The 26,228-nt window shown below is 35.8% G+C and overlaps 1 protein-coding gene across 5 annotated transcripts in view; it reads left to right on the top strand.

Annotated features, from left to right (window-relative positions):
* Positions 1 to 25,695, top strand: part of APAF1 (apoptotic peptidase activating factor 1) — a 31,316-nt gene extending 5,621 nt beyond the window's left edge. For 3 of the 5 annotated variants that reach the window (XM_059846721.1, XM_059846722.1, XM_059846723.1), the window contains exons 6-27: positions 1,905 to 2,017; positions 2,535 to 2,666; positions 3,080 to 3,318; positions 4,244 to 4,411; positions 5,195 to 5,326; positions 7,193 to 7,306; positions 7,876 to 8,054; positions 9,450 to 9,576; positions 11,509 to 11,634; positions 12,235 to 12,366; positions 12,884 to 13,009; positions 13,980 to 14,141; positions 14,408 to 14,536; positions 15,290 to 15,415; positions 16,243 to 16,362; positions 17,004 to 17,129; positions 17,497 to 17,622; positions 19,008 to 19,127; positions 19,456 to 19,581; positions 20,325 to 20,450; positions 20,879 to 21,025; positions 24,043 to 25,695. In XM_059846721.1, the coding sequence (XP_059702704.1) occupies positions 1,905 to 2,017; positions 2,535 to 2,666; positions 3,080 to 3,318; positions 4,244 to 4,411; positions 5,195 to 5,326; positions 7,193 to 7,306; positions 7,876 to 8,054; positions 9,450 to 9,576; positions 11,509 to 11,634; positions 12,235 to 12,366; positions 12,884 to 13,009; positions 13,980 to 14,141; positions 14,408 to 14,536; positions 15,290 to 15,415; positions 16,243 to 16,362; positions 17,004 to 17,129; positions 17,497 to 17,622; positions 19,008 to 19,127; positions 19,456 to 19,581; positions 20,325 to 20,450; positions 20,879 to 21,025; positions 24,043 to 24,186 (3,040 nt within the window). In that variant the 3' untranslated portion in view covers positions 24,187 to 25,695. Of the gene's footprint in view, positions 1 to 1,904; positions 2,018 to 2,534; positions 2,667 to 3,079; positions 3,319 to 4,243; positions 4,412 to 5,194; positions 5,327 to 7,192; positions 7,322 to 7,875; positions 8,055 to 9,449; positions 9,577 to 10,165; positions 11,434 to 11,508; positions 11,635 to 12,234; positions 12,367 to 12,883; positions 13,010 to 13,979; positions 14,142 to 14,407; positions 14,537 to 15,289; positions 15,416 to 16,242; positions 16,363 to 17,003; positions 17,130 to 17,496; positions 17,623 to 19,007; positions 19,128 to 19,455; positions 19,582 to 20,324; positions 20,451 to 20,878; positions 21,026 to 24,042 lie in introns of those variants that run through there. The other 2 variants (XM_059846724.1, XM_059846725.1) reach the window with 2 other exon arrangements.
* Positions 25,696 to 26,228: the final 533 nt, after the last annotated feature.

The raw sequence follows: 26,228 nt of genomic DNA, 5'->3' as shown, positions 1-26,228 counted from the left end.
GACAAAGGATTCAAATTTTGAAGCCAGTATGTTACTTGGGATTAAATTATTAGTCAAATGAAAAATGAAAACTATGTTATACTTTAAAATGAGAAATTACAGAATTTAATCTCCTGTGATTGTAATCACAGGGTTTTGTTTGTTGCTTTGGGGTGTGTTTTTGTTTGGTTGGTTTCTCTTTGTTATAAGATATTTTTAAATAATCCTAATTAGAATTTAAGAGTTGTTGTTGTGACTGGAGGAGAAAACTGGTGCCTAATGAATGGGAGGACTTTGAAGTGCTCAGATTAATTAAAAACATATAATCAGGCTATAATTCATGTCACCCATTGTATTTTTAATCATGAAAGAGCAACAAAATGAGCCCTTTATGGCTATGCTAGTATTCTTGTAAATGCTCTAATTTATCAAAAGGTTATTAATAGAAGAGCTGTATAAAAATGAGATAGGGGTATCCAAGACTTAAATGTATCTTTGAGAATGTGGTCTGATGTGTTTGCACTTCTTTAAGGAGGATCAAATCCTCATTTATGGGCTTTGATGGTATAAGTGCCACATAACTGAACAAAAATGCGGAAGCTTTGTCACGCTTCAGTGAAAATTGGACAACTTAACCAGTAACTAGTGGAGTGGAAAATTCCATCCCTTAAAAAAACAAGCAAAGTAAATATAAACAATTTGTAGGATTAGGTGTCAATAGCTAAAACTCACTGAAGGCAAATAACTGTTACTAAGTTACGTACATCTGCTTACCAGCTAGTCCTTTTGACTTCTTGCTCCATTAAACCCAGTCTTTTAAAAACAGTTTTCAGTAACTTCTCTGTCATATATAGGCAGGTGTAGGGAAGTCTACTGTACATTATTCTGGTGAGACTCCATCTAGGAATCTACAAATGTGGCTGGCCATACAACTGGAATGTGGAGTCAGTATGAAATGTCATTTATGTAAGAGCCTTGCCATTCAAGACAATTGCTTTACAAGAGGGTTAGTCTCCTATAGCTTTCCAAAGATACAAGAAGGAAATTGAAAACTCTTGAGTCAAAAGGAAACTTAAATGCTTTCCCACAAAGCTCATCACTAACCTGTGTCAGAGTTATCTACTTCTATACAACTCTTTTCTTAATTTATGATACCTAGTGACTTAAAACCAGTAAATATTTCTGGTTTTCCTGGCATCTGCTAATGGAAATGTTTCCCAAAACACTGTTTGCACTTCCATTGTAGCTATGAAATAATAAATGGTAAATACCTTTTTGATTAAACTGCATGTAGTTTTTTGCACAACTGCATTCAGTTTTTTGCACAACTGCATTCGGTTTAATCACAGAATCACCAAGGTTGGGCGAGACCTTCAAGATCATCAAGTCCAGCCATCAACCCAGCACCACCATAATCACCTCTCAGCCATATCCCCTAAGTGCCACATCCAGATAGTTCTTGAATGTTTCCAGAGACCATGACTCCACCACCTCCCTTGGCAACTTATTCCAGTGCTTAACCACTCTTTCACAGAAAATTATTTTTTCGAATATCTAATCTGAACTGCCCTGGTTCAATTTAAGGCCATTTCCTCTCATCCTTCCACTTGAGACATGGCAAAGAGACCAACTCCCACCTGGCTACAACCTCCTTTCAGGTCATAAAGATTGATAAGGTGCCCCCTGAGCCATCTTTTCTCCAGACTAAACAACCCCAGCTCCCTCAACTGTGCCTCTTAGGACATTTTCTAGACCCTTTACCAGCTTTGTTACTGTTCTGTGGACATACTATTAAGATATTCTGCATATTAATATAAAAATGTGCAATGATACTTTGTAAATTATGAAAATGTCTCTTCTTTATTAAAATGCAATGCTTTATTTTAGCATTAATAGCTGATCTGAAGTATTTTTTCTCTCACTAGGTCTCTTTTGGTCCTGGATGACATTTGGGATTCCTGGGTGTTAAAAGCATTCGATAACCAATGTCAGGTACTCATCACGAGCAGGGACAGGAGTGTAACAGATGCTGTGGCTGGTAAGGAACAGCTTCCTCTCCTGCACCACAGGTTTTGTGTGTCTGTGTCTCCAGTGTGTTCTTGTGAGCTTTCAAAAGAATCTGATAGGATCTGTCTATCAATTTGTGCACAAGTGGCAAGGTTTTAGAATTCTTCTTTGAAAGACTTTATGCTCTTTGTGAAACAAGTGTTGTATGTTATCTCGAAAGTTACATGTTTACATTGATGAGTGAAGTAATTCTCAACAGAAGAAATAAATCTCTATGACACTGGTGCTGTTAGACTGATTATCTCTACACTATTTACCAGTGACTGCCCATAATGCATTTGTAATTATTAGTTCATAGTCTGTTTTTTTTCTGTGTATGTATCTCTAATGCAGACTGATTCTGATAAGTGGAATTTATACTCTTCTTAGTCCTATAAAATACTATGCAAAAAGTCATGAAGCTTTGCTTCAGATTTTGCTTGGAAAATACTTTAAATTTCCATATTTTTTTTGCATTAGTTGAAATTTTTCCATGTTTCTGTTTCTAGGCAATAAATACGAGGTTCATGTGGAAAGTGGACTAGCACATGAGAAAGGACTGGAGATTTTATCCCTATTTGTGAATATGAAAATATCAGATCTTCCAGAACAAGCTAACTCTCTTGTAAGAGAGTGCAAAGGTATTCTAGTTGCTCCTTGTTGTACAATTTACCTCTGAATCCACTGAATGTAGGTTTGGTTTTTTTTCTATATTTTGACTTAAAGATAGAGAAGTATCCTTTAATACTACATATGTTAAATAAAATACAATAGCTTGTTAAATATTTAGGGTTTTTTTTTTTAAACTTAGCAGAAGTCTCATGTTGATTTTTGGGTAGTTTTCTTCAGTATATTTTCTCTCTGCACCACAATTAGGCTTAAATTTGGGGAGTTTGCAATGTCTACATGGAGTGTTTATTTTATTTATCTCTGCTCCACACCTCAAGAATTTAATCAGTGTATTGGGAATAGTACCTGTTTCAGTCACGTGACCATCAACTGTTGAATTTTGTTCCTTGGTGACCTCTAAATTTGATTTAATCTTTTCCTTCAGGTTCTCCTCTCGTGATATCCTTGATAGGTGCATTACTCCGAGACTTCCCGAGCCGCTGGGAATACTATCTCAGGCAGCTGCAGAATAAGCAGTTTAGAAGAATAAGAAAATCTTCCTCCTATGATTACGAAGCCCTTGATGAAGCAATGTCCATAAGTGTTGAGCAACTGGATGACAATTACAAGGACTACTATAAAGACCTCTCTATCCTCCCAAAAGATGTTAAAGTACCTACTAAGGTAATAAAAGCAGTGCAGAAACCTTGTGATTTTTAGTGAGATACAAACAACAACCTTAAGGAATTCTCAAAATTTATAATTGTCATGTATAACTTCTACGGTATGTAACTTAATAATAATTGCTGGATTGGGTAGATTTGTTCCATTATTGCACCATGATTTGCATTGTTAGTAGTGAAACTAAAATAATCATAACTGAATGAACATATTCATACAGTTTATCGATGCTCTGACTCCATGATTTCAAAAGGCTGAGCAAATGATTTATTAAACTGTGTTATATTTCACTAATACTATATTATAAGTATACGAAAGAGATACTAGACTAAAAAGATACTACTCAAGAAAAAGCTGTGACTGTCTCCTGACAGTCACGACAAAGCTTTGACCAAATTGGCCAATCAATCCAAACAACCGTAACCAGAACCCAGTTAACAAATCACTCTCAGTAAGCAATCTCCATGGCACATTCCACACGTGGCAAACAACAGGAGCAGCAAGTAGAGATAAGAATTGTTCTCTTCTTCTCTGAGCTTCTCACTGCCTTCCCCAGGAAAAATCCTGGGAGAGGGAATTATGTCTCTCTGTTCAAAGAATGTGAATACCACATAAGCTTAATCTGCATTCTGTATATTGTTCTGTAATTAGATTGTAATTGAGCTCACTGAAAGCTTGAAAACTGTTATGTGGAATTTGTCTCATTTTATGGTCACCATAAATCAGCACAAATAGACAAAACATAGGTTAACTTCTAATATCTGTCCTGTGGTTTGGTATGAAGGAATTGGTAACTTATTGAATTGGTTACCCTTTGTTAATATGCATTTTGTTGACAGTTAATTGGTAGCCTTTTATAATATTCATACAAATCATATTACAACTTGGTTCTGATTCTCTTCTCTGTTTATGTGTAAATATTTTTTAGGTTCTCTGTATTCTTTGGGATATGGAAACTGAAGAAGTTGAAGATATCCTACAGGAATTTGTTAACAAATCACTGTTGTTCTGTGATCGTAATGGGAAGTCTTTCCATTATTATTTACATGATCTTCAGCTTGACTTTCTCACAGAGAAGAATCGCAACCAGCTTCAGGTAACATGTCAACTGATGCTTGCATTCAACTTTACTCTCCGAAGCTGGGCATCGTTCAGAAAATGTTGCTTTGTTAAATGGTACCCTGAGTAGCTTCATAGCATAGGTCCAAATTAATTTTAACTTAAGGCTGACCAATTAAAAATATTTATTTTCAGTTTGAAACTGTGGGGGGATTTCTTGATGGTTCTGTCTGCAGCTAAGAGATTGCACTGAGAGAAGACTCTATAACTGTTATTTCTCTATCAGATGTTTCCAGCAGGAGATTTAATGTTCCTCTGTTGGTTCCAAAGACATCAAGGCCCTACCAGAATAAAAAAAATGCTTTTTGCTCCTTTTTTTTTTTTTTTTTCAATTTAAGTCAGTACATTTAGGAGGATGACCTATAAGTTGGGCTCAATTTCAGTTCTGAAAGACAAGGCAGAAAGAGTAGATATGAAGAAAAGGCAAGTTTTTTGTCTTGCTTTAGAAGGATCTTTTTTTTGTTGTTGTTGTTGTTGGCTACCTACATTTAAAATGAAGAGAGATTTGGTAGCTAATCTCAGTCTGAGAAGGAGGATTAACAGCTTGCTTTTCTGTCTTTCAATATACAGAGAATGTTTCTGGAGAAGTCTTTAGCAGTAAATTAGGTTAGGTGTACAGTTTTTGGAAGGTAAGCTTTTTTATTTGACTTGCTAATGTATTACAATTGAGAAATAATATTATTCCTCAGTGCTATTTACAATGTAATAATAATACTTATAAGTCCTCAGTGCCAAAAGTGTGTTTTTCTTCACTTTGCAGGACCTACATAAAAACATAGTAAATCAGTACAAGAAATACTACAAGCTTAATACACCTGTTCTGTCTCAAGAGGATTGCATGTACTGGTATAACTTTCTAGCATATCACATGGCAGGTGCCAAAATGCAGCAGGTGGGTTCTGACAGGTGTCCTGTGCCTTCCTTCTTCACCCACTCTTACCTCTGCTTTTCCCTCCCAGCATGCTTCGAGTTGAGCATCTCTTCCCCTTGACTTTAGTCCAGCTGGGTGAACACTCAACATAAAGTCTCTAGGAGGTCCTCTGATAATCACTGTCCCTTGTAAAAATTGCTTTATTTCTACCCTTTGTAGAGTAGAAATGTTGTTTTTTCAACCAGTGCTTGAGAAGATTTCCTATTTTATATCATAATGGCTTGTGGTTTTCTTTTCCTTTTTAAGAAGCTTTAATAAGAAATTTTCTCTAAACCTTTCTGAAAACCCAAGCTCTTTTTATTGTGTAATAATACGAGTAAATTGATTTCATCAGAGCATTTTATCAGTTAATTACTTTTTTATCTTCAGAAGTCTTGTTAGCTTTTTTCTCTTATGTCATAGAGATTTATGTGTAAAAATTCATTATCTGATTTCAATAGCAAAAAAACCCCATCAAGAGCTAGATGGGCGAGTCTCTTGTTTCCAGAATTGTCTTGGCACCTTAAAAAAATTACTCTCATTTTTGCCAGCTACTCTTCTTTAGATATTGAGCTATTATGAGAAGGAAATCATGCAGAAAGATTAATAATTGGTAGTTTCACTTGAATTTGAGTTTCAAATGTCTTGAATAGTGTTTGGTCATGGTTGCTAATTGCTTTATTTCAGAAGTACTCAATCCTTTTCATTTGAGCTTCTTTCAAGATGGTTCATCTGACTTATCATATAATACACTTCATGGATTTATCTCTTATAGGAATCTTCATAATTAATGTTGGTTACAAGTCCAGGTGTTTTGAATCATATTTATTTCTTAGTATCTTTAGTTTCAATGTGTTGTGAAAATGTTTTTATTGGCAGCCTTTCTACATTTTGTAGAATTAGCTTCTCAGAAGTCTTTAGCCTTGCTTATTGTGTCCGTATGCTTCCTAGACTTTATAGTCTATGTATCACTCATTTTTCATTATTTAAAAATGATTTCTACTTGTTGGAAGGCTAATGAAGCTAGGAGGTATTCTTTTTCTTTGTTTCACAATGATAATCTTTTAATCCTCATGGTATTCATTGATTTTAAATTGGAATATGCTTTACACCTGTGCAGTGTTTCTGCTAAGCAGTTTTTCTGGAGGAGAGCTAAAGAAAATATTGTACCAATGCTTGTTAAAGACGGTCATCTAACTAATAGGGATGAAGTTCAATGATTTTTTTTTACCTGAGTCTTTAATAATACTCTCAGACCTTGTATGCCCAGCCCCCTGGTTTGGGAGACTATAAGTGTGGGAACAGGGACTTTTCATTTGTGGGGACAGATGGGAAATTTTAAGGGACTGGCTGGATCAGTTGAATGTTCACAAGTCCATAGGGCCTGATATGATACAACCCAGAGCACTGAAGGAATGAAAGGATGTTATGGCAGGACTCCCTCGATCATTTACCAATGGTTTTAGGAGTTTCAGCATCTCTTGGGAAGATCAACAATCATTATTAGCTGTGATCTTTGCTAGACTGAACTAGAAGAAGCTTTTTCAGAGTTAAAAAACCAGGTCTCGTGTGCTGCAGAAGCCAAGAATTGCTCTGTACCTCCATCTCCTGTCTGACTAGCTGTATCAAAGAGCAGTTTAAAATAACAAACTTAGCCTTCTGTGCACTGAATTTTTATAACTGAACAATTAAGATGCAGGAAACAGGAAATTGCCTAGATTTTCAACCAGAGACAGTTGTACTGAAGTATATTAAATACCTAATGTATTTCCTGTGTTTTTATTTTTCCTCCTAAGTAGATTCTGTTGTGAAACTTATTCTCTGAACTTAAATTTGTATTTCTTTTAGGAGCTCCGTGATCTTATGTTTTCTTTAGATTGGATTAAAGCTAAAACAGAATTGGTGGGGCCTGCTCACCTGATTCATGAATATGTAGAATATAGTTCAGTCCTGGATCAAAAGGTATGATTTTAAAAGGTAAATGATCAGTTGGTTCCAAATACAGTTTTCCATTTTGTAATTGCATTTGGCTGGATGTATGTATATGGCAGGTGTATAGAAAGCTTACAAAACCAAAGCATGAAACCGGTATTAAATTGAACTTTAACTTGGAGAAGATAAAAATGGAGGAAACTCAGTTTTCTGTTTGTTTGAACTTCAGTGTGTAAGTGGTTGGCCATGGAACTCAGTAGCCATAGTGATCAATACCTAGGGGTGGTTGTGTAAGGTGCTCTGCTTTTGTGGAGGTGTAGAATTATGTTGACCACTTGGAATAGTCTTTCTGATATTTCACACTGCTTATTGAATAAATCACTGTTGCTAGTATTCTTTGTTTGAAAAATAAGGATATTGTGCTTTCTGAATAGGATAATGAAATATTTCATATCTACTGTATGTATTTGCTAATATAGCATAATAGAAAAATAGAGCTAAGGGCTTCTGTAAGAATATTAGCTGTATAGAAATTTTGAAAAGCAAGGAAATAAATCCTAAGATAAATTTATGTTATCAAATGTCTGCTCTGTATTTAGGATAGCACAGTGCGTGAGAATTTCCAGGAGTTTCTGTCCTTAAATGGGCACCTTCTTGGACGGCAGCCGTTTCCTGACATCATTCAGCTGGGTCTTTGCCAGCCAGAGACATCAGAGGTGTATCAACAGGCCAGGCTACATGCTCAAAGGGAAACAGGAACATTTTATTTGGAGTGGATGTAAGTAGCTGCAGCCCATCTGCTGATATGCTGATCCCTTGGCCAAGGAAGTAATTTAATGTGCAGCTAAATACCATGTATGGTAATAAAGGGATCTATGTAAGAACTGCTGGGGTTTTCTCCTGGGGAAAGAAGGTGTAATAATTTTCAAGAACTTGTGGGAGAAGGGGAACCCATGATATGTAAGGTGACAACTTAGCAATAATTACATAAAAATAAATTGAGTAAAATATTTACTTCTGTATTCAATTATTGTTCCTTTTTAATAACAATGCAAAGATGACGATATGATACTTTGAATCTTCTTTAAATAGTTTTATTTTAAAGTTAGAATTGTAGTGCCAGTATTTGGTATGTTAGTGTATGTTTTTAGGTTTTAAAGTAAACTGTGACTTTAAAAAGGAGAGCATTTGTGCCAACTTGCAAAGTTTTATAAAGTAGCGAGATGGGAAATTGTAATCTCTATACGATTTTGAAACTTCTCCAATTTAAACAATTCTTTGCTGTTACTGCATTTTTGGAAGTTGTTTAAGGAAAAAATATATAGATCTTCACATTTTCCCAGCCTTGTCCAATAGTCATTTGACCACGTAACTCTTTGATTCTGTTTGATATTTCTCTTCTGCTATTTGTAGTACTTGGTGTTTATAAATCAGAGTGACTCCATGCCAAGCAATTATAGTACAAGCCAGGCAGATTAGTGCCCTCTTTGAATATTTGGTGATTTAGCAAAACTTCTTGAAAATTGTGTGGTTCAGGAGAGTCAATATCCAGTTAGTTCAGGAGAGAGAGATTTGATCATTCATCACCAAGTCATCTCATTACAGTGCCAGCTGTCTGTGTTAAGATCTGGCTAAACAGGATGACTGGGATTGTTACTAACTCTTAAGTTTTTGTTGAAGTGAGGCAAGAGTCATTTAAGGTGAGTTAGATCCTGTACCTAATCTGTGATTGAAAAGTGCTGATAGTCACAGATCTTATTTAGCTATCTAGTTATAAGAATCGAGCCATTGTCATGGAAATAAAGGAAATTTGCACAGATCCAAGCAAATCTACTAGTGTTTTTTAATATGCTTGAAAAGGAAGAGTTCTCCTGCAGAACAAGAATTTTCAGGGAAAAGTCTATATTTGGAAATATCATATTTCAGATCATAAAAATGTTATCTTTCTTGGTATCTAAGCTGGAACTGTTGGAGCACAACATAAACCTTTGAGTGAATGTTGAAATTTGTTCTTCCTTTATTAGTTCAGCATGAAGGCTTAGAGGTAGGGTCTAGTGGGTTTTGTTTGTTTATAAAGCTTGCTGCTCAAGATGTGTGAAAAAGTGTTAATCTTCTTAGAGATGATTTTGAATAATACAAAGGCACTCATCTAAATAATTGTCTTACCCTGTAGAAATAAGAAATCCTTGAAAAATCTCTACCGTCTGGTTGTTCGTCCACATAGAGATGCAGTTTACCATGCCTGCTTTTCTAAGGATAGACAAAGAATAGCATCATGTGGAGCTGATAAAACTCTTCAGGTAAGACACCTGTGAATGAATCAAAAGAGGTGCTGTGTACCATTTCAAAAACATTTGTTAAACAGTCCTGTCACTTTTCTTCTGTTGCTATGGGGAAATGTTTGGATCTAGATTGTAATTGGAGACAAATGATTGAAAAGGATGTGTCATTGGCATAAATGCCAATTTTCATGTTCAGAATAGTAAGCGTTATCTTCAAGAACTGAATGGTGGGATTTTAGGGTTTATGCCCTCACTGCCCTAATGTGTGAACATGAGATGATATGGGAAAGGTCACAGCCCAGCAATGCACCTCAGCTTATTTAATATTTGCTTGCAAAAAATGTTATTTGTAGTCACAGTAGACCTTCTACAGTACTGAATAGCAGTAAGATGTTTTGGGTACAGCTTTACTATTTATATGAGATGGTAGTGGATGTTATGCCACTTTAGTGTTTAATTAGTTAAATGCCGTAATGCATAAGAAATACATCTGTGGAGAAAATTCCTGCAGCAGAGGACGGTATTAAATTGGATACAGGCCCAAAGTGCTTAGAAAGCAGTTTAAAAGAGACAGAGAGGAACGTGACTAATATAAATTTGCCAGCAGTCTGCCTGGAGGGGAGTCAGCCAGCTCTCAAGAAAACTAGCAATCAGCCAGCCAGTAACCTGGTAAAGTACCCATAATCAGACAGCCAAAGGTAAGGGAAAAGAGCAGCTTTGCTGCAAACCTTTGGTACTGTTTTGGATGCTTGAGAAGTTGAGTACTAAGTTGCTGCTCATTTGGCTACTTACTGTGTTGTTACTGGGTTTTTTATTTGCTTATTTTATTTGCTGGCCTGTACAGAATTATGATCATGGCATCCACCTAGGAGATGGCCTGGTGGATGTACTCATGCTGTGCTGTAGTTGCTGTGCTGGGCTTCTGTACTTAATGGCCTCATTATTGACACTGCAGATTGCTTATTTTTTTTCTTCATTTTACACCCAAGAAAATCTCTGGGTTGCAATTACATTTAAACTAAACTTTCATTGAAGAAATAATAGGAAAATTAGCCATAATCTTTTTTTTTGTTTTTTAAACTTTGAGCTAATTCATTTTTTTTCCTAATTATGGCTTAAGCTTTTCAGTTTTCAAGGCTACTTAAAAAAATGATTGCTGGATTAAGAACAGATACTCTGCAGAACTTACTGTGAAGGTAGATTTCCTGTTACTTCAGTACTTATTTTCTTATTTGAACAAATACCAACCATTTAATTGTCATTGGTATGTCTGTTCAGTAAAAAAAACCCTCTGAAAAGTGCTGTAAAGAACACCCTGTGGTTTGTTTTAATAATTAAGAATATGTAACCTGAGATGGAAAGGGACACCTGATTTCCCCCCCCTGCCCAACCCACACTGTAAAGTTAAATCCCAGAATTTGAGGAAGTGGATTAACATGTTGCACTTTTCCCCAACTGTCCTTTCATTGCCTATGTCTAACTTGAGACTGAAATGTGTGACAATTTTCCTATCAATTTTTCCCTACTTATTTTTGGTTTTTTGTTCTTCCAATCATCAATTCTGTTGAAATTCTTACTTTAGATGTATGGTTGTCCCATACATATAAAACTGGAATTTGTAGTTTTATGAATATCTTAGATTTTGTGAATAGATTGTATTTTCCAGTTACTGTTAAAATAGGCTGTGAAAGGACATGGCTCTTAGCTTAGAGTGGGGGTAGAACAAAAGTATTTTGAAAAATCAATTTTTGCTAATTCTATTACAATTCCTATCATCCTTGCAGGACTTTACAATTACGTTATTGTCCCTGAAATTATGAATGCTTTCAAAAATCAACCCATTTTTTTAAGAGCTTGCATAAAGAGAGCTGTTTGAGATGATATAAGAAACTTATATACATGTTTTCAAACTGTCTGCAAGTTATAAGGTTTTACTGTTCCTTGGTTTAGGTGTTTAAAGCAGAAAGTGGAGAGAGACTCCTGGAGATAAATGCCCACGATGATGAAATACTCTGTTGCGCTTTTTCTGCAGATGGTGAATTTGTAGCAACTTGTTCAAGTGATAAAAAAGTCAAGGTAAGGGAATGAAGAAAAGATGATCTTTTTTTTCAAACTCACAATTTGAATTTCTGTTTAACTAGCTCAGCACTAACTTAGATTCTTAAAACTAAAGGTGTTTTAAACGGTCTTAAATATTATGTGGTTATAATTTAATACTTGACAAACAGAAAAGCCCCACTTGTTACATAAAATAAAGATACCTAATGTTAACATCATTCATGCAGAATTAACCACTTATTTATATCATCTGATGTTTCTTTTTAACTAGAGCATAATGTGTGAGTCCAGTCCTACTCATAACATGAGATGAATCTATTCATAACTCTTTTTTTAATGCTTCTTTTCTGTTACCTGGGAAATAGTTGGGATTTTTAATTCTTCATTATAGTAGCAAAATCTTGTTGGAATTCCAGAATTTTTTGGATTCTAATTTGAATTATGACCTTTGCTTTCATAATGTCTTGCTTCTTTATTTAAATATATAATCTTTGCTCTTCAAAATATTTTTGAGGTATTATTAGAAGTGTTTTAGGAGTTTATCTGTATTTCCAGATTTTTAAAAACAATTACTTTAAATATATTTAAAAGTGTGTTTCATCTTTTAATTCTGCCTAGGTCTGGAATTCAAGAACAGGCCAGTGTAGGTGTGTGTATGAAGAACACTCTGAGCAGGTCAATTGCTGCCAGTTCAATAACAAAAGTGGTCAGTACCGTCTGGCCACCTGCTCAAATGACACTTTCATCAAAGTAAGTGGAAAAGGGTGAGGTTATTCTCATGCTGTTTGTCATAACAGGGTAGCTGTTGATGTAGAAATTTATCTAAACATGGTGAAGTAACGTTTTTTTAAATGAGCCTGGTAGAGAAGACATGGCATCAGATCAAGAGTATTGACTACAGCTCTGTTATCAGATTTCAGCAAGGCAGAATAGGAGTGTTTATACTCAGCAAAGGAGAATGGGCAAGTCCTCTGTTGGTAGGGCATGAAGGTGAGGACTTTGGTCTGATGATATTCAGACTGTTCAAGACTAACTTAAGAGATTTAGATTTATTTAATTCTGATGTTAATAGTTTTCATGCATCTTACCAGATAGAGGTAAATTGTAGCCCAGTGCATAGCTTCCAGTCCATGAGCATGTGGGTAAAACTAAGAAAAATAAAAGTGGTGTTTTGGTTGCCCCTGTATGATTTTGAGAAGAGAATGAATGATCTGTCTTTGAATTATTCATTAATGTGATGATATTTATATGTTTATTTCTCTTACAGATTTGGGATTTGAATCAAAAATACTGTAGAAATACAATGATAGGTCATGAAAATTCTGTCAATCACTGCAGATTTTCACCAAATGATGAATATGTTGCTAGCTGCTCAACAGATGGAACAGTAAAGGTATACAGTATATTTTTAAATCAGCCCTTTGTTTTGATGATGGATGGGCAGGTTTTGCATCAAATGCAAAATATGTATAAGAAAATTTTATGTCTGCATGATCAGCTTTAATGAATTAAATCCTGAAACAGTTGATTATTGGTCCCATTTGTAATGCAGGATTTTGAAATGGCTTTTCCAGTACTGGGAGGAAAAAAGTTGACTGCTTGTAGTTGCAAATAAATTCTTACTAGCCTCATTTTGAATGTTTTTGCCCCCTAATGCACTTTGTTAAGAAAGCATGAGTGGGGAGTAAAAATTGTTTAACCAGAAATAGTAGTAAATTTTTAGGTTAATTGAAAGTTTTGTCATCTCTGAAAATGAATCATCAGGAGACATAAAAATTAAAAGCAATTTCCATGTGCTGTTTTCTTATATGCTGTAGAAGAAAACTGAGAGGTTTGTGTTTTTCTGAGAGTGTAAGTATCAGGAAAGAAGGATTGCTGTAGCTGTTGTTCATAAGGAAAAAAATGGTGAAGAGGATAGAAATATTCCCTAGATTTTTGACAGGACCCTCAGTGAAATTAAGGTGCAAATCTAGATGTGTACCAGATTTCTCATGGTGAATAGATTGTTTACACAGTTGCAGGGCAGGTGTTATGTTTGGTTTTATTCTTTTTTTGAGTAGAAGTTCAGGCAGCATTGTGGCTGGAATGATAGGAGGGAAAAACCCAAGGAGAAGGTTCTGGTACAGCATAATCCTCTTTGTGGTTTGTTTTTATTTCTTAATTTGTTTTTCTCCTTTTTTTAGTATATAAATAATTTGGACTTGTGAATATTCTAGTGCTATTTGTTGACTAGGGAAAGTTACAAAGGGCTTTTGTGTTTTATTCTCTGCCCTTTTTTATTAAGAACTAGTTGGGAGCTCTCTCCAGTTGTATTCTGTACCTACATCAGCCAATAGATCGTGTCTACTTTCTGTTTATTCCAGCTTTGGGAAGCACGCTCAGGAAATGAACTGAAAAGCATTGAGATAAAAGATTTCTTTAAAAATGCAGATGAACAACCAGATGATGTGGAGGTTTTAGTAAAATGTTGCTCTTGGTCCAGAAATGGTAACATGATTTTGGTGGGAGCCAAAAACAAGCTTTTGGTAAGTACCTCGCTTTAGTGATCTTTTGGAGGTAGTGTATTACAGTATAGGTAGAAATTGATTACAGATAAAATTCCAGGCCATTAGGATCTTTCAGACAGAAGTGCCTGATTTCAAGTGTCAGTAAATAAAAATATGTGGTCAACAAACCTGTGACTAAGAGAAATACTGTCTGAATTCAAGAATGTTGAGTGTTGAGCATATAAACTATTTGTCAGTAGTGAAGTCATTCAAACAGAGTTTATGTTGCAATTATGTGTTCACAGCTTTTTGACATCAACACCTGTGGTTTGTTAACTCAAGTCATTGTCAGCCATCACAGCACAATCCAGTACTGTGACTTCTGTCCTGGGGATGAGTTAGTAGCAGTTGCTTTGTCTCACTGCTCTGTTGAGGTAAGTGTCTGCCATATACTACTGAAGGCTACTTGCAATTTAAAATGGTACATTTGTCCTGATAGTTTCTCGTATGCAGAGATAAAACAAATGCTGGTTTTAGCAGGCTTTTGGTGTACTCCACCCTTTTAAATTTTCCTTTGCTTCCTAAATTTAAAATACCAGTTGGGAAATAATGTTTTAAAGTTACATGTTGGATGATGAAACCCACATTTATCTAAAACTAGGCTAGTCTACTAAGTGTATCTAAGCTATTCTTGTCACTCTCAGGGGTATTGCTAAACTCAAACCAAACCCTCTCTCCTTCTATGTGTGGGTACATAAGAAGGAAGGAAGCATCTAGAACAGCTTTGAGGCTAGCATGGCTAGAGTAGGTCTGTACAAATATCAAGTTTGGGGTTGGGGTTAGTTTGGGATTTTTTTGTTGTTGTTTTCTTTGGATCTTTAGGTTTTTCTATCTGTACAGTCAAGTAGAACTTGTATTTTCTGTATAATGTGATTTTTTCTTTTTCCCCCCATGACTTTTAAAATCATGGCAATCAAAGAGGCTGCTGATTCCATTTCCCTGACCATTGAAATCTGATAAGCAGGCACAGTTCTTGTTACATTTGATTTCAGAATAAGAACTAAGAAAATACTAGAAGACATAGTAACTAAGTGTCTTAGTTAGTAAGTAATTAGTCCACTTGCACTATTTTCACTGTAAATGCAATTTAAATACTTTTGAGTTTTTGTCTCATGTTTTTATTGTAGTTATGGAATATTAAGTCTTTATCAAAAGTGGCATATTGCAGAGGACACATGAGCTGGGTTCACTGTGTGACATTTTCACCAGATGGATCTTTATTTCTGACTTCTTCTGATGACCAGACAATACGTGTAAGATAACTTCTCTTTTTTGAAATATCTGAATTTAGATAGGTATTAAGTCACCCATTTAAGGAATTTTTTATTGAAAAATCATATATAAAATACATTAAAATATACTTGTGTGTTTTTAATGTAAGTTTATAGTCAATATAAATTTAAATATTTGTTAGAAAGTAATTTACATATACTGTAGAATGTGCTGGCTTTTTTGCTTTATTTACTGTTTATCTAAATTTCCTCTTTATCTATATGATTTTTTAAAGTCTGGTTGCACTTCAAGAGTAATTATAACCTTCTGTTTTGTTTTGCACTTTATCTGAATTGGGAATTTTGAAGGTTTTTTCAAGATTCTAGCAGACTTGATATGTTTTGTTGTTAGGTATATTTGCCTGTTAGTATTTAGGATAGATTACTGTAATTGTAATGCCTCATTAAAACCTGTGAAAATATAACTGTATCTTACCAAGGTAGCCTTTCTCTTTCTCCCAAGTTAACACATACATTCTTGAAATTTTGAAAGCAATTGAAATACTTTTTGTAATTGGATTTTAATGCTGCTCTTTTTATTAGAAAATTTTGGATGTTACAGCTGTGAGTCTACACACAGGGGAGTCTTGTAGTCAGCCTGGAAAAAAAAAGTTCTGTTTCATCTGTTGGAATCACTGTAGTAACTGCACAACTTTCCCCAGTATCAAGAACAGCAGAATTTTCATTTTCATTGTTTTAAAAAGTCAGTGTTGCTTAAACTTTATAAGCCTTCGGTTTCAGATGCTGTTACTCAGCAAGTTTTATCTTGTTCTTTAATAAAGCTAATGAAACACTGTGTTCTTCAACAGATCTGGGAAACAAAGAAGGTGTGCCAGTCTTCTGATGCTGTGCTGAAGAGTGAACTAGACGTTGTGTTTCACAATGGTGAAGTGATGATTTTAGCCATCTACAATCAGAAGAATTTACAGGTAAGGTGTATTTACCAATGTTTTAGTATGTTTGATTCTTACCTGCAAATCTCAGTGGGAAACTGAGGAAGCACTAAAAGAACCTCTTGTTCTTGGCTTTCAAGAGTTGAATCTGTCACAGATGACTCAGTGTGTGATAACATTTTTGTATCTAGAAACTGTGCCTAGTTTAGTAAGTGAAAAAAATAGAGTTTGAGGGGAATTTCTATGCTGATGTTGAAACTGAGTCTGGATGCAGAGGACCCAAACTCATCCCTTCATGATGGGGCTCTGTGGGCTCTCCAGGTGGCTCAGATATGCACAGCAATGTGTAATGTGTACAGCACCTATAGACTGGGTGTTACACAGCAGATGATGTAATGCTCCAAAGCTCTGTGTAACAGCTGAGGGAATATCTCCAACTGGGGCAGTGAGAGGTGTGAGCCCACATTTGCACTAAAGGAAATAGTAGCTACACTCTCACTACTGTGGGCCCTGCCACACCAAGTGCTAAGTACACCAACATCCAAAGTGGTTTATGAAAGTAACTCGTAATTTAAAGTTCATACTGTTCCCTTTGGCACTGTCAGCTCTATATGGTAGTTTATTTAAGTTTAAATTTTAAAATATTGTAATACCTTAATTACATTCCTATTTTACAGCTTATCAATGGAAATACAGACAGTGTTATTATGCAGACAACAGCCCAAGAATCCCCCATTTCTTGCTGTTGCTTAAGTGAAGATCTTAAATTTGCAGCTTTTGGACAAGAGAGTGGAACAATAAAGGTATTAAATCCTAATTCTGTTTTTAAAAACAGTGGGAAAACACTCTTTTTTATGCTTTTTCTTTTAAAATAAATGTTATTTGGATGACTTCATACAATCATATTCTTCAATATAGTAACTCAATTTACATTTGTGAGTGATGTCTAAATTAAAATGACTTAAAGGTAATGCTAAGAATCTAGCTCTGAATTTCATTTTACCCAGACTAAGCTAATAGGAATTTTTGATTGTTCCAATTCAGTGACTTAAAATTTACAGTCTCATGTAATTTAAGAAAGAATTTGCATGTTCTTTTTTTCTTCAAGTGTGTCAAATAAATGCAATTATTTGACACGCTTCAAATAATTAAAATTATTCTCCATTATAGGTACTGCAGTTGTCAGATGGGAAGGTTCTGAAGTCCTGGGAGGCCTACAGGACATCTGTGCAGCGCTGTCGATTTACACCCGACTGTCAGACTCTCATCTCAAGTGCTCATGATTCAGTTATACAGGTTTGGGCAATATTTAAAAAGATAATGCTGTAACTTCCTTAAAATAAAGGGCTTTTATACTATAGATAACATAAACTCAGTAAATGACTACTGTATTCTGCATTGCTCCATCCAAGGGCAAGGGGCTGTAGAAAGTGTAGCTTTTATATGATAATGAATATTTTATGTTCTTACTGCTGTGGATGCTAGAAAGGCTTTGAGAAGAGTAAAAGAAACATTAGCTGTCAAACAAGGTGGCTCAGCAGTTCTGAAATGAGGGTTTGGGATGCTGTAAGTCTGTCAGTGTGCTTGCTTCCACTGTCTTGGGGAGTGATGTAAAAGGGCCTGGTGTGCCCACCCTGTCCAGTGCAGTGCTAAGAACCAGCTAGAAATAGAGTGGCTGCACTAATGTGGGCTCGATTAGGAACCTCTGCCTCTCAGCAAGGTGGGTTTGCTGCAGGGATGCATTCTGGTGTGTCTGTGTTAGCATCATCCACCTCCGGGCTGCAGTTCTGCAGTAAAGATCCGTGTCTCGCTTGGAGCTTGCTGATTTGTCCTGCAGAGCACTTCAGAGTGCTGGCAGGATCCCTAGGCACGTGGTCCAGCTGCTCAGGAGCCTTCAGGAGCCCACACAGCCGAACCTGGAGTTTGAACATAACCTCCAAAGCACTCCTGGGTGCTGATCCTCAGCCTGGGATCCTTCTCCTGGCTCTTCCGTGGGAAGCGTTTCTGCTGGCCCTCAGCTCCCTCTGGTGGGCTGAACCCCCGGGACTGTCCCCTGCACACACAGCTTTCTGTTCACCCTGCTGCAGGAAACCTGTTCCTTTGAAAACTATTAAGTCATTGCTGCTTAAAATAAATTGATGCTTATATAGTTTCTGAAGAAAAAAATTCACATAACTCATTTTGCAGTGAACAGTTGAATTGAAAATAGAAGTGTCATTTGGCAAAGCAAAATGGCAGTTCATTAAAAATGCCCTTTAAAAATATAAAAGAAATCGAATTTAAGTAAGCAAAACATGAGGTCTGCCAGGTGAAATAAGTCTATATGTTGTAACAATCAAAGGTTTAAAAGCCCAAACTACTGAGGTGCCTGTAAGTTATTGGTTTGCTGCTTTTCTTTTTGTTTTTAATCACCAGTGAATTTTAATTATCAAATTCACTTTGCAAATAAGATTATATGTGTATTATAAGGAACTCTGTCATAGGTTGATCATTAAATGCTATGGCACCCTCAATCTTCAGCATCTCCATTATGGACCACCTCAATATCTAACATTTTAATTAATCACCACCACCATAAGAACTTGTTATTAGTCCTGTTACTTAAAAATAAAAAGTTAGTTCATGCTTCTTATGTTTGCTGTTTCACTTTATCAAAAAATGTATTTGATTTTTATGATTAGGTATGGAATTGGCAATTGAGTGAATGTGTGCTCCTAAGAGGGCACAAGGAAGCAATCAAGGATTTTAGACTTCTGGAAAATTCAAAAATTCTCTCTTGGTCGTTTGATGGAACTGTTAAGGTGAGTAAAAGGCTGTGAACTGAGAAATCACATCCAACACATTTGACTGTCCCTTGTAACATTTGGTATTCCCTACATTTTGTGTGGGCACACATTTTACTGAATCAATTGTAAAGTATAAGCTGACTTGGAAGACAAAGTTGTGGATTTTCTGTTTTCACTAAGATCTGCAGTGTTGTATTTTAACTATATCAGTGAGTATAACAAAATGTTGGCCACATTAGAACTATCTCGCTGAGTTTTATCCCTTATATATTGTTGTGTAAGATGTGTTTTTACCTTATTACTGTGTTAAAAAAGTAACTTTTTATTTCTGTATATGTGGTAGGTTTGGAATATCACTACTGGGAGCCCAGAAAAAGATTTTGCTTGTCATGGAGGTGCTGTTCTTTCCTGTGCTGTTTCACCTGATGGTAGTAAATTTTCATCTGCTTCTGCTGACAAAACTGCAAAGGTTGGTTGCCTTCTGTACAGAGATAAAAATGGTGCCTTATTTGTCCTGAAAAGTAGTGTGTAATTTTCATTTTGAGGTAACTAGTGATTATTCAAGTTATCCTGTTGTATTTCTAGTTTTAAATTTCCTTTTTCTGACAGCATGTTACTAAAGCTGTTGCAGTCATTTGCAATTGATCTTGGATATAACTTAAGCCTAGGGGATTCTGTACAAATAAAATGTGTGTTTAATGCCCAGCTTTGTGCAGAACGCTTTATTTCTCTGTATTGATTTGTTGATAGCCTGACATTCTTAATTTGTAAAGTTAAGAAAAATTTCTGAGACTTCCAGTGAAGTTTCTGTTCATAGGTTCAGAAGGCAGGTGCACAAAGTAGTGAGCTGGGGCTGCCCCATTATGTTCCTAAAACATTCCATTATATTTCTAAAATATAATTTTCAAGTGATTGATGAATCGTGTTTCTGTGAAACAGCTTTAAACTTCCTTGTAAGTATATAGGTTTCATTAAAAGGTATATTCCAAGGAAAGATACATAAAGTCAGTTCAGTAATTTGTAGCAAGTGCATTCTTGTGTGATTCAGGTAATAAAAAAGAAAACCAGATTCTACAGTATAATACATTTACATAAATTCACATACAAATATGCATATGTAGAAAAAGTCTTATGTACCTTATGTGCCTTTTAGAAAAAATCATAACTGGTTTTGAACTTGTCTTTGACTCCTCTGTAATGTTTTCCATTTAGATATGGAGCTTTGAAAGTTCATCTGTTCTTCATGAACTGAAGGACCATGAAGCCTGTGTGCGGTGCTGCACTTTCTCTCCTAACAACAAACTGTTGGCCACTGGAGATGACAAGGGAGAAATAAGGGTACTGCTCTAAGCTTGATGTTATTTTATAATTCCATTGATTGTCAGTTCACAGACAGAAGAGTTCTTATGGTTTGTGTACTGCATGTCTGATTCTATAGCATTGTGGTGAACATTGGGGTGAAAATAGCAAAATTTGCCACATGAGGCCGTAGTTTCTAACCATATTGATAGATTTATGGTCCATGAATGCTAAGGAACTGATTCACATGATTTAATAATAATTCTACTGTGAATTGCATGTGTGATTAAATCCTCTATATAATATACAGTTCTAAGACAAGATTTTTTAAAAAATTATTTTGTCACTTCAAGTAGAATATATATGTATTTTCTTCTAATACAGAAAATACATTTCAGGTTTCCTTATCTGAGTCATTTTTTTCCCTGTTAAGTTTCCTTCTGTAAATACTCTTTCCTCTCTTTCAGATTTGGGATGTTTTAACAGGTGCACTACTTCATTTCTGCTCCCCAGTTACTGTAGATGAAGGAGAGCCAACACATGGGGGTTGGGTAACAGACCTCTCCTTTTCTCCTGACAGTAAAATGCTTGTGTCATCTGGAGGCTATCTTAAGGTAAGCCTTGAAGTAAAACAATACCCTGTTACACCTTACTAAATGGCAGTGTTCTGACAATTAAGACTTATTCAATAAACAGACCTAAAACATTTTACTTAACACAAAGCTGCTTCATTCTTGTGATGGTCTAGCACTTTTCACTTCTTCTCATATCTGCAAGTCCCCTGAAAAAGTCTTCTAAGAATTTAGGTTTGTTTTCAAATTCCATACCTTCTGTTTTTATTAACTTCAGATTTTCATTTGCAATGTCCTTCCTTAACATCTTTAATTTTAAAGATTCCAGTAATTTTTGTCTGCTTTAATATTACTCATTTTTGACAGCAATTACAGTGAGCAGAAAAATTCTCTATGCTTATATTAGACTTCTTTTTTTCTTTTTTTTTTTTTTTTTGGGATACTAAGGTTTAAATTTTGTCATAAGTAGAAATCCAGAAGAAATTGCAGGTGATGGTTTCTGCCTTGAAAGACATTTCATAAGCAATATTTGGAGGAAATCAGTATTTTTATCAATCTTTCATTGGTTCAGGCATCTACTGGGCATATGTTTTTTGGGCAAGGGGAAGAGATGGCCTTTTTTTCAGTCTGTGAATGGTTCTTTGTAATTTTAAATTTCTCATGAGGTTTTGTGTTGGTTTTTTCCCCTTTGTGGTAGCCAACACCTGTTATTAGAAAGATGTTATCTGTGTGTATGTGTGAAATGACAGGTGGCAAAGTTCTCACCTCGGAGGGATGGAGTTTAGCTGAGTGTTGGTCAGTGTCTAGGTGTTAGACATGCTATCAGACTAATTCTTTGAAGTCAGTAGCCATGTAACCAAGAGTTGAAATTTCTAAGTTATTTTTGAAAGCACCTTCTGATGTTCATTTTATATTAAAGAACAAGACATACTTTCTGTTTCTAGTTTCCTCCTCATTTTATCTTGTGGCTACACGGTATGGCATGGTGATGCTTCTTGGAGTGTAGAATGGTTTAGGATGTTAGGGACTTCTAGAATTCTTCTAGTCCAGCCCCTTGCTAGAAGTGGTTTGCAGAGTTAGGTAAAATTATTTAGGGCCTTGCCCCATGAAATATTGTCCCAAATCCAACAGGATTGCCTCTGAGCCCTGTAAAGAGGGTTATCTTTAACCTCTGTTTTCCCTAACCCTCTTATTAGCAGCAGTTAGCCTCCTAAACAAATGCAATGCTCTAATGCAATCCATGACATCTGGTCTAGGTGTCCAGCCACCCTAATCAACATGTGCTGGACTTGCTCCAGTTTGTCAATGTCTTTCTTGTACTTGGGCAGGGCTGCACACTCAGTGACTGAACTAACAGCTCACTCTGTTACCTACCCTGTATTCCACTCAGCCAGTCCTTATCCCTCCAGTTTGGCTGTAGGGATGCTATGGCAGACCATGCTGTCGGCATGGCTAAAGTCAAGGTTGCTCACATCCACTGCTCTTGCCATGCTCTTTGGAGAGACACCATTCTTGTCAGCAGAAGTCAAGTGGGTGCTTCAGCATCATTTACCTGTGATGTATCTCTGCTAGTTGTTCAAGATCACATCCTTGCTTTTCATGGGACTTGAAATGACTTCCAGAAAACCTGTTCCATACTAATCCTGGACATTGCAGTGAACATTACTGACCTGTAGTTCCCAGTACCTTCTTTGCTCTTTGTGAAAGTGGGTATGGCATTTGTCTTTTGCCAGTCGTGGGACCATATTCAATGACAATGTCTTCTGAAAGTATTGTATTTCTGCTTCTCTTTGAGGATCTACAGATAGATGTGTATGATGTGCATGAAAACACGCACACAGAGCAATTTTGTAGGGAGATAGTAGTCAGGGAAAGTCCAGAACATTTCAGGAGTCTGGACCCCTAAAAGCTGGACTGAGTTGGACTGTGTAGAGTTACGTGATTGACACCTTTGAATGAATGAATCATCTTAGTCACAGACGAGGTGTATCCACCTGGGTTCTATTGAACTTGCTGTGTGAGTGGTACCCACTGGCACAGCACCTGCTCATTTATTCAGAACAAAGGTTCAAAAGCTTATTAAGATCCACTTTTGGTTTGGTTAATTTTTTTCTTTTTGGTTTTTTTTTTTTTGAGGGGTCTCCATCAAATAACAGACACTTTAAGAACAGTGGCTCCTAAATCAGAGCATTGTAGTTGTGTAGTTGCAAATCTGTATTATGCACACAACTGTAATGTTACATATTTCATGAGATGACTAAGCTGAAAAGTAGTAGTACCATTTGCTTTTCAATGTGATCAAAGCTGAAGGTAATCTCTTGTGGTATTTTGCTGTGGCACTCAAATGCTGCCAGAATAGAGGGTAGAGTTCCTACTTGCCCAGTGGAATAACAGCTTTGTGCTGGATTGTGTTAGGTCCAGTTTTGCATTGGTCTACAGTTTTTCTGAGAAATGGGAAATCTCAGACTATGGTAGCAGGTTTCTTGGTTTCTTTGTTGTTAATATTAACTGTGTATTCTAAAAAATATTAATTGCAATCTCACTGAAAAAGAAGTCAGTCCTACTAAAAAAACTGCAAATGGTTTCAAACACGTACATAATCAATCCTCTTGTGTGTCTAGTTAAGTTTTTAATTCAGCTACAGTTTAAGTTATCTGGCACACTGCCAGATACATGAATGTTTCAGGTATTCATTTGGTTATATGAAAATACATAATTCTTAAAAGTTTGGACATATTGCAGCTTATGTCTATTGATTGCATTTTGTGATGGGGTAAGGGGCAGTACCCGAATTTATTTTGTATGTTTTCTTGAGATTTAACAGCTTCAGTCTTTTTGAAGTTTCTTTTCATCTGAAAGCCTTTTATTTAGTAATTAGTCCTAAACTTATTCTACTTAAAGATTGTTTGTTTTTAACGTTAATTAATTTGATGGTTTTATTTTTAATTCTGCCTCTTTGGTAAAAGCAGACAACTGGGTTAGCCATGCTAAGCCTGTTAATAGATTCTATTCTGAACTTCTTTCACCTAACTGAAAATGTGTTTATTATTTTTTTATAGTGGTGGAATGTAACTACTGGAGAATCCTTACAAACCTTCTACACAAATGGAACAAACCTCAAGTCAATATATGTGTCCCCTAATTTCAACGTATATGTGACTGTTGATAATCTTGGTATTCTTTATGTATTACAGAAGTTCTGATTAATGGTCTGAACACTGCAAAGATAATTAATTTTTTAAGATGGAGAGAAAATTTTGCTTTGTCTGACAGTCATTCAGCTGTGAATTATATTTAATTGTTGTATTCATGTATATTTATGTACTTTTATGCATGTTTTTTCAAATGAACTTGCATTTAATCTTGTTTTTAATAAGAACTATCATGATCCTTAAATCTTGATTTGCATCTTAAGTATGTTGCTTCCAGTTTTGTAAGGAAATTATATTAAGATTTATTCAAATTAGTTGAAATTAATGTTAATAGCAGTGAAGAAAGAATAAGGGTATGATACTTTGAAATGATATTTTATGCTAAGGTTTATGGCTAAATGTTCTCCAGCCATGAACACAATTGTGCAAAATGCAAAAAGCCCATTTTTTTGGTGCAATGTAAGGATGTTCATTTAGTACAGAATGGGAAGAAGCAGGGGCATTCTTCATTTGCAAAATGGAACCAGCCATGTTGGTGCTTGATGTTCAAACCAAATTGAGATGTTCAGTTTACAGCAGCTGCGCCTCCCACTTGCAGTATGAACCTTCATGCTTCAAACCTGTGGAGATAAAGCCCATTGTAGCAGGGATGAGCTGTTCCTATTAAAGGGGACATCCTGAATCTTCTTTTCTCACGGCAAAATCTGAAATTCAATATTGCAATTGAAGTGGAAGAGACTGTGCCACATTTCCAGTCAAAGGATGAGTACAGCTAACCAGCTAAAATGAGAGTGGAAATGGCTCAAAAGTTATGTATTGAAAATTATAAGGTGTGAATTTTAGATTTTTTTTTTTCTTTTGGAAATAACATTCAGTTTATACTATGGAGACACTTTACTGTTGTCAGCTTTGTTTACATGGGATTCTATGCCCAGTTGATCTCTTGCCTGGTAATATGTGATTTTTATGGGTTTTTTTAAATGTTTTTTTTGTAATTTTTACAGTCGATTTATAGATTCAATATAGAGTAGAAATATCAATGTTTTGTACTAATTGTACTTGACAAATGCTTTCTGAATAATTGGGTAGCAATGTTTGATTTGGTACCTAGTAAGCCTTTTTCTATTCAATTGCCTCTCAACTGCTATGAGCAACTGCACAAGCATTAATATGATTTTCATACTTTTGTAGCTGGCAGTAGAACACTGTCTTACTGCTGGATTGTAAAAAGTACAGTAAAAAAAGATACAGCAAGTATCTCAACTGGTACTGAATATTGAAATTTTTACTTTTAGTATTTTTTGTGTGCATTTCATAAAATTTAATAGGCATTTTTAGTATTTCCCTGTTTTTGACAATCACCAGTTTTTCCTCTTTTCCAACTTGAAATTCTACTCTTTCTAAGGTGCTGTTCAATACGGGTCTGTGTAATCAAACTACTGCTGGCAGAAATGTAAAGAGAAGAAATTCAATAGAAAAGACCATGATGTTTTGTATTCCAAGTATGTACAGTACTTAATAAAGGTGATCCAGGCAGTATTGGCCAAAGTTGTAAATGAATTTGAATTCCTGAGTCAGTTTTTTTATACCTGGGAGGGAGAGGGAGTGCTGCATCTTCTGTTGTGGTTTTTTTTTCAGTCTAAACATAATGCTGCTTTACAAACTGCATCAAAAGTGCTTTGAGAGGTGAGCAACAGTATTAAATATGGGTGTGAAGGAAAAAGAAAACAGAAGGAAAACAAAGTCTTGGAATATGTTGCTTCTGGTGTCCAGTTGTTAGAGAGCCCATCAGTACCCCCTGAGTAGCTGAGGCTCCAAGGAGCAGGAAGCTTCTCTCAGCCAGTATCCCTCTATCCCAGAGACTGTGCTGTCCTTACTGCTCAGGACCCTGTCAGGCTGAACTTAGAGACCCAGCCAGGGTAAAAGGTACAGGAAAAATATTTCCACTGAGGAACCAGGGCAGAAAGTTCTCTTCTCTGAGAACTCAAATGAAATTCTGATGATAAGAAAAACAACTGATCACAGTTTAGTGCAGAGAGCAAATGGCGCATGAGCACAGTTCAGAGACAATTGCAATTTTGAAGTGACTAGGA

The sequence above is a fragment of the Haemorhous mexicanus genome, chromosome 5, assembly GCF_027477595.1.
Source record: "Haemorhous mexicanus isolate bHaeMex1 chromosome 5, bHaeMex1.pri, whole genome shotgun sequence".
In the NCBI taxonomy this organism is placed as follows: domain Eukaryota; kingdom Metazoa; phylum Chordata; class Aves; order Passeriformes; family Fringillidae; genus Haemorhous; species Haemorhous mexicanus.
This window is presented reverse-complemented; position numbering and strand designations above follow the sequence as displayed.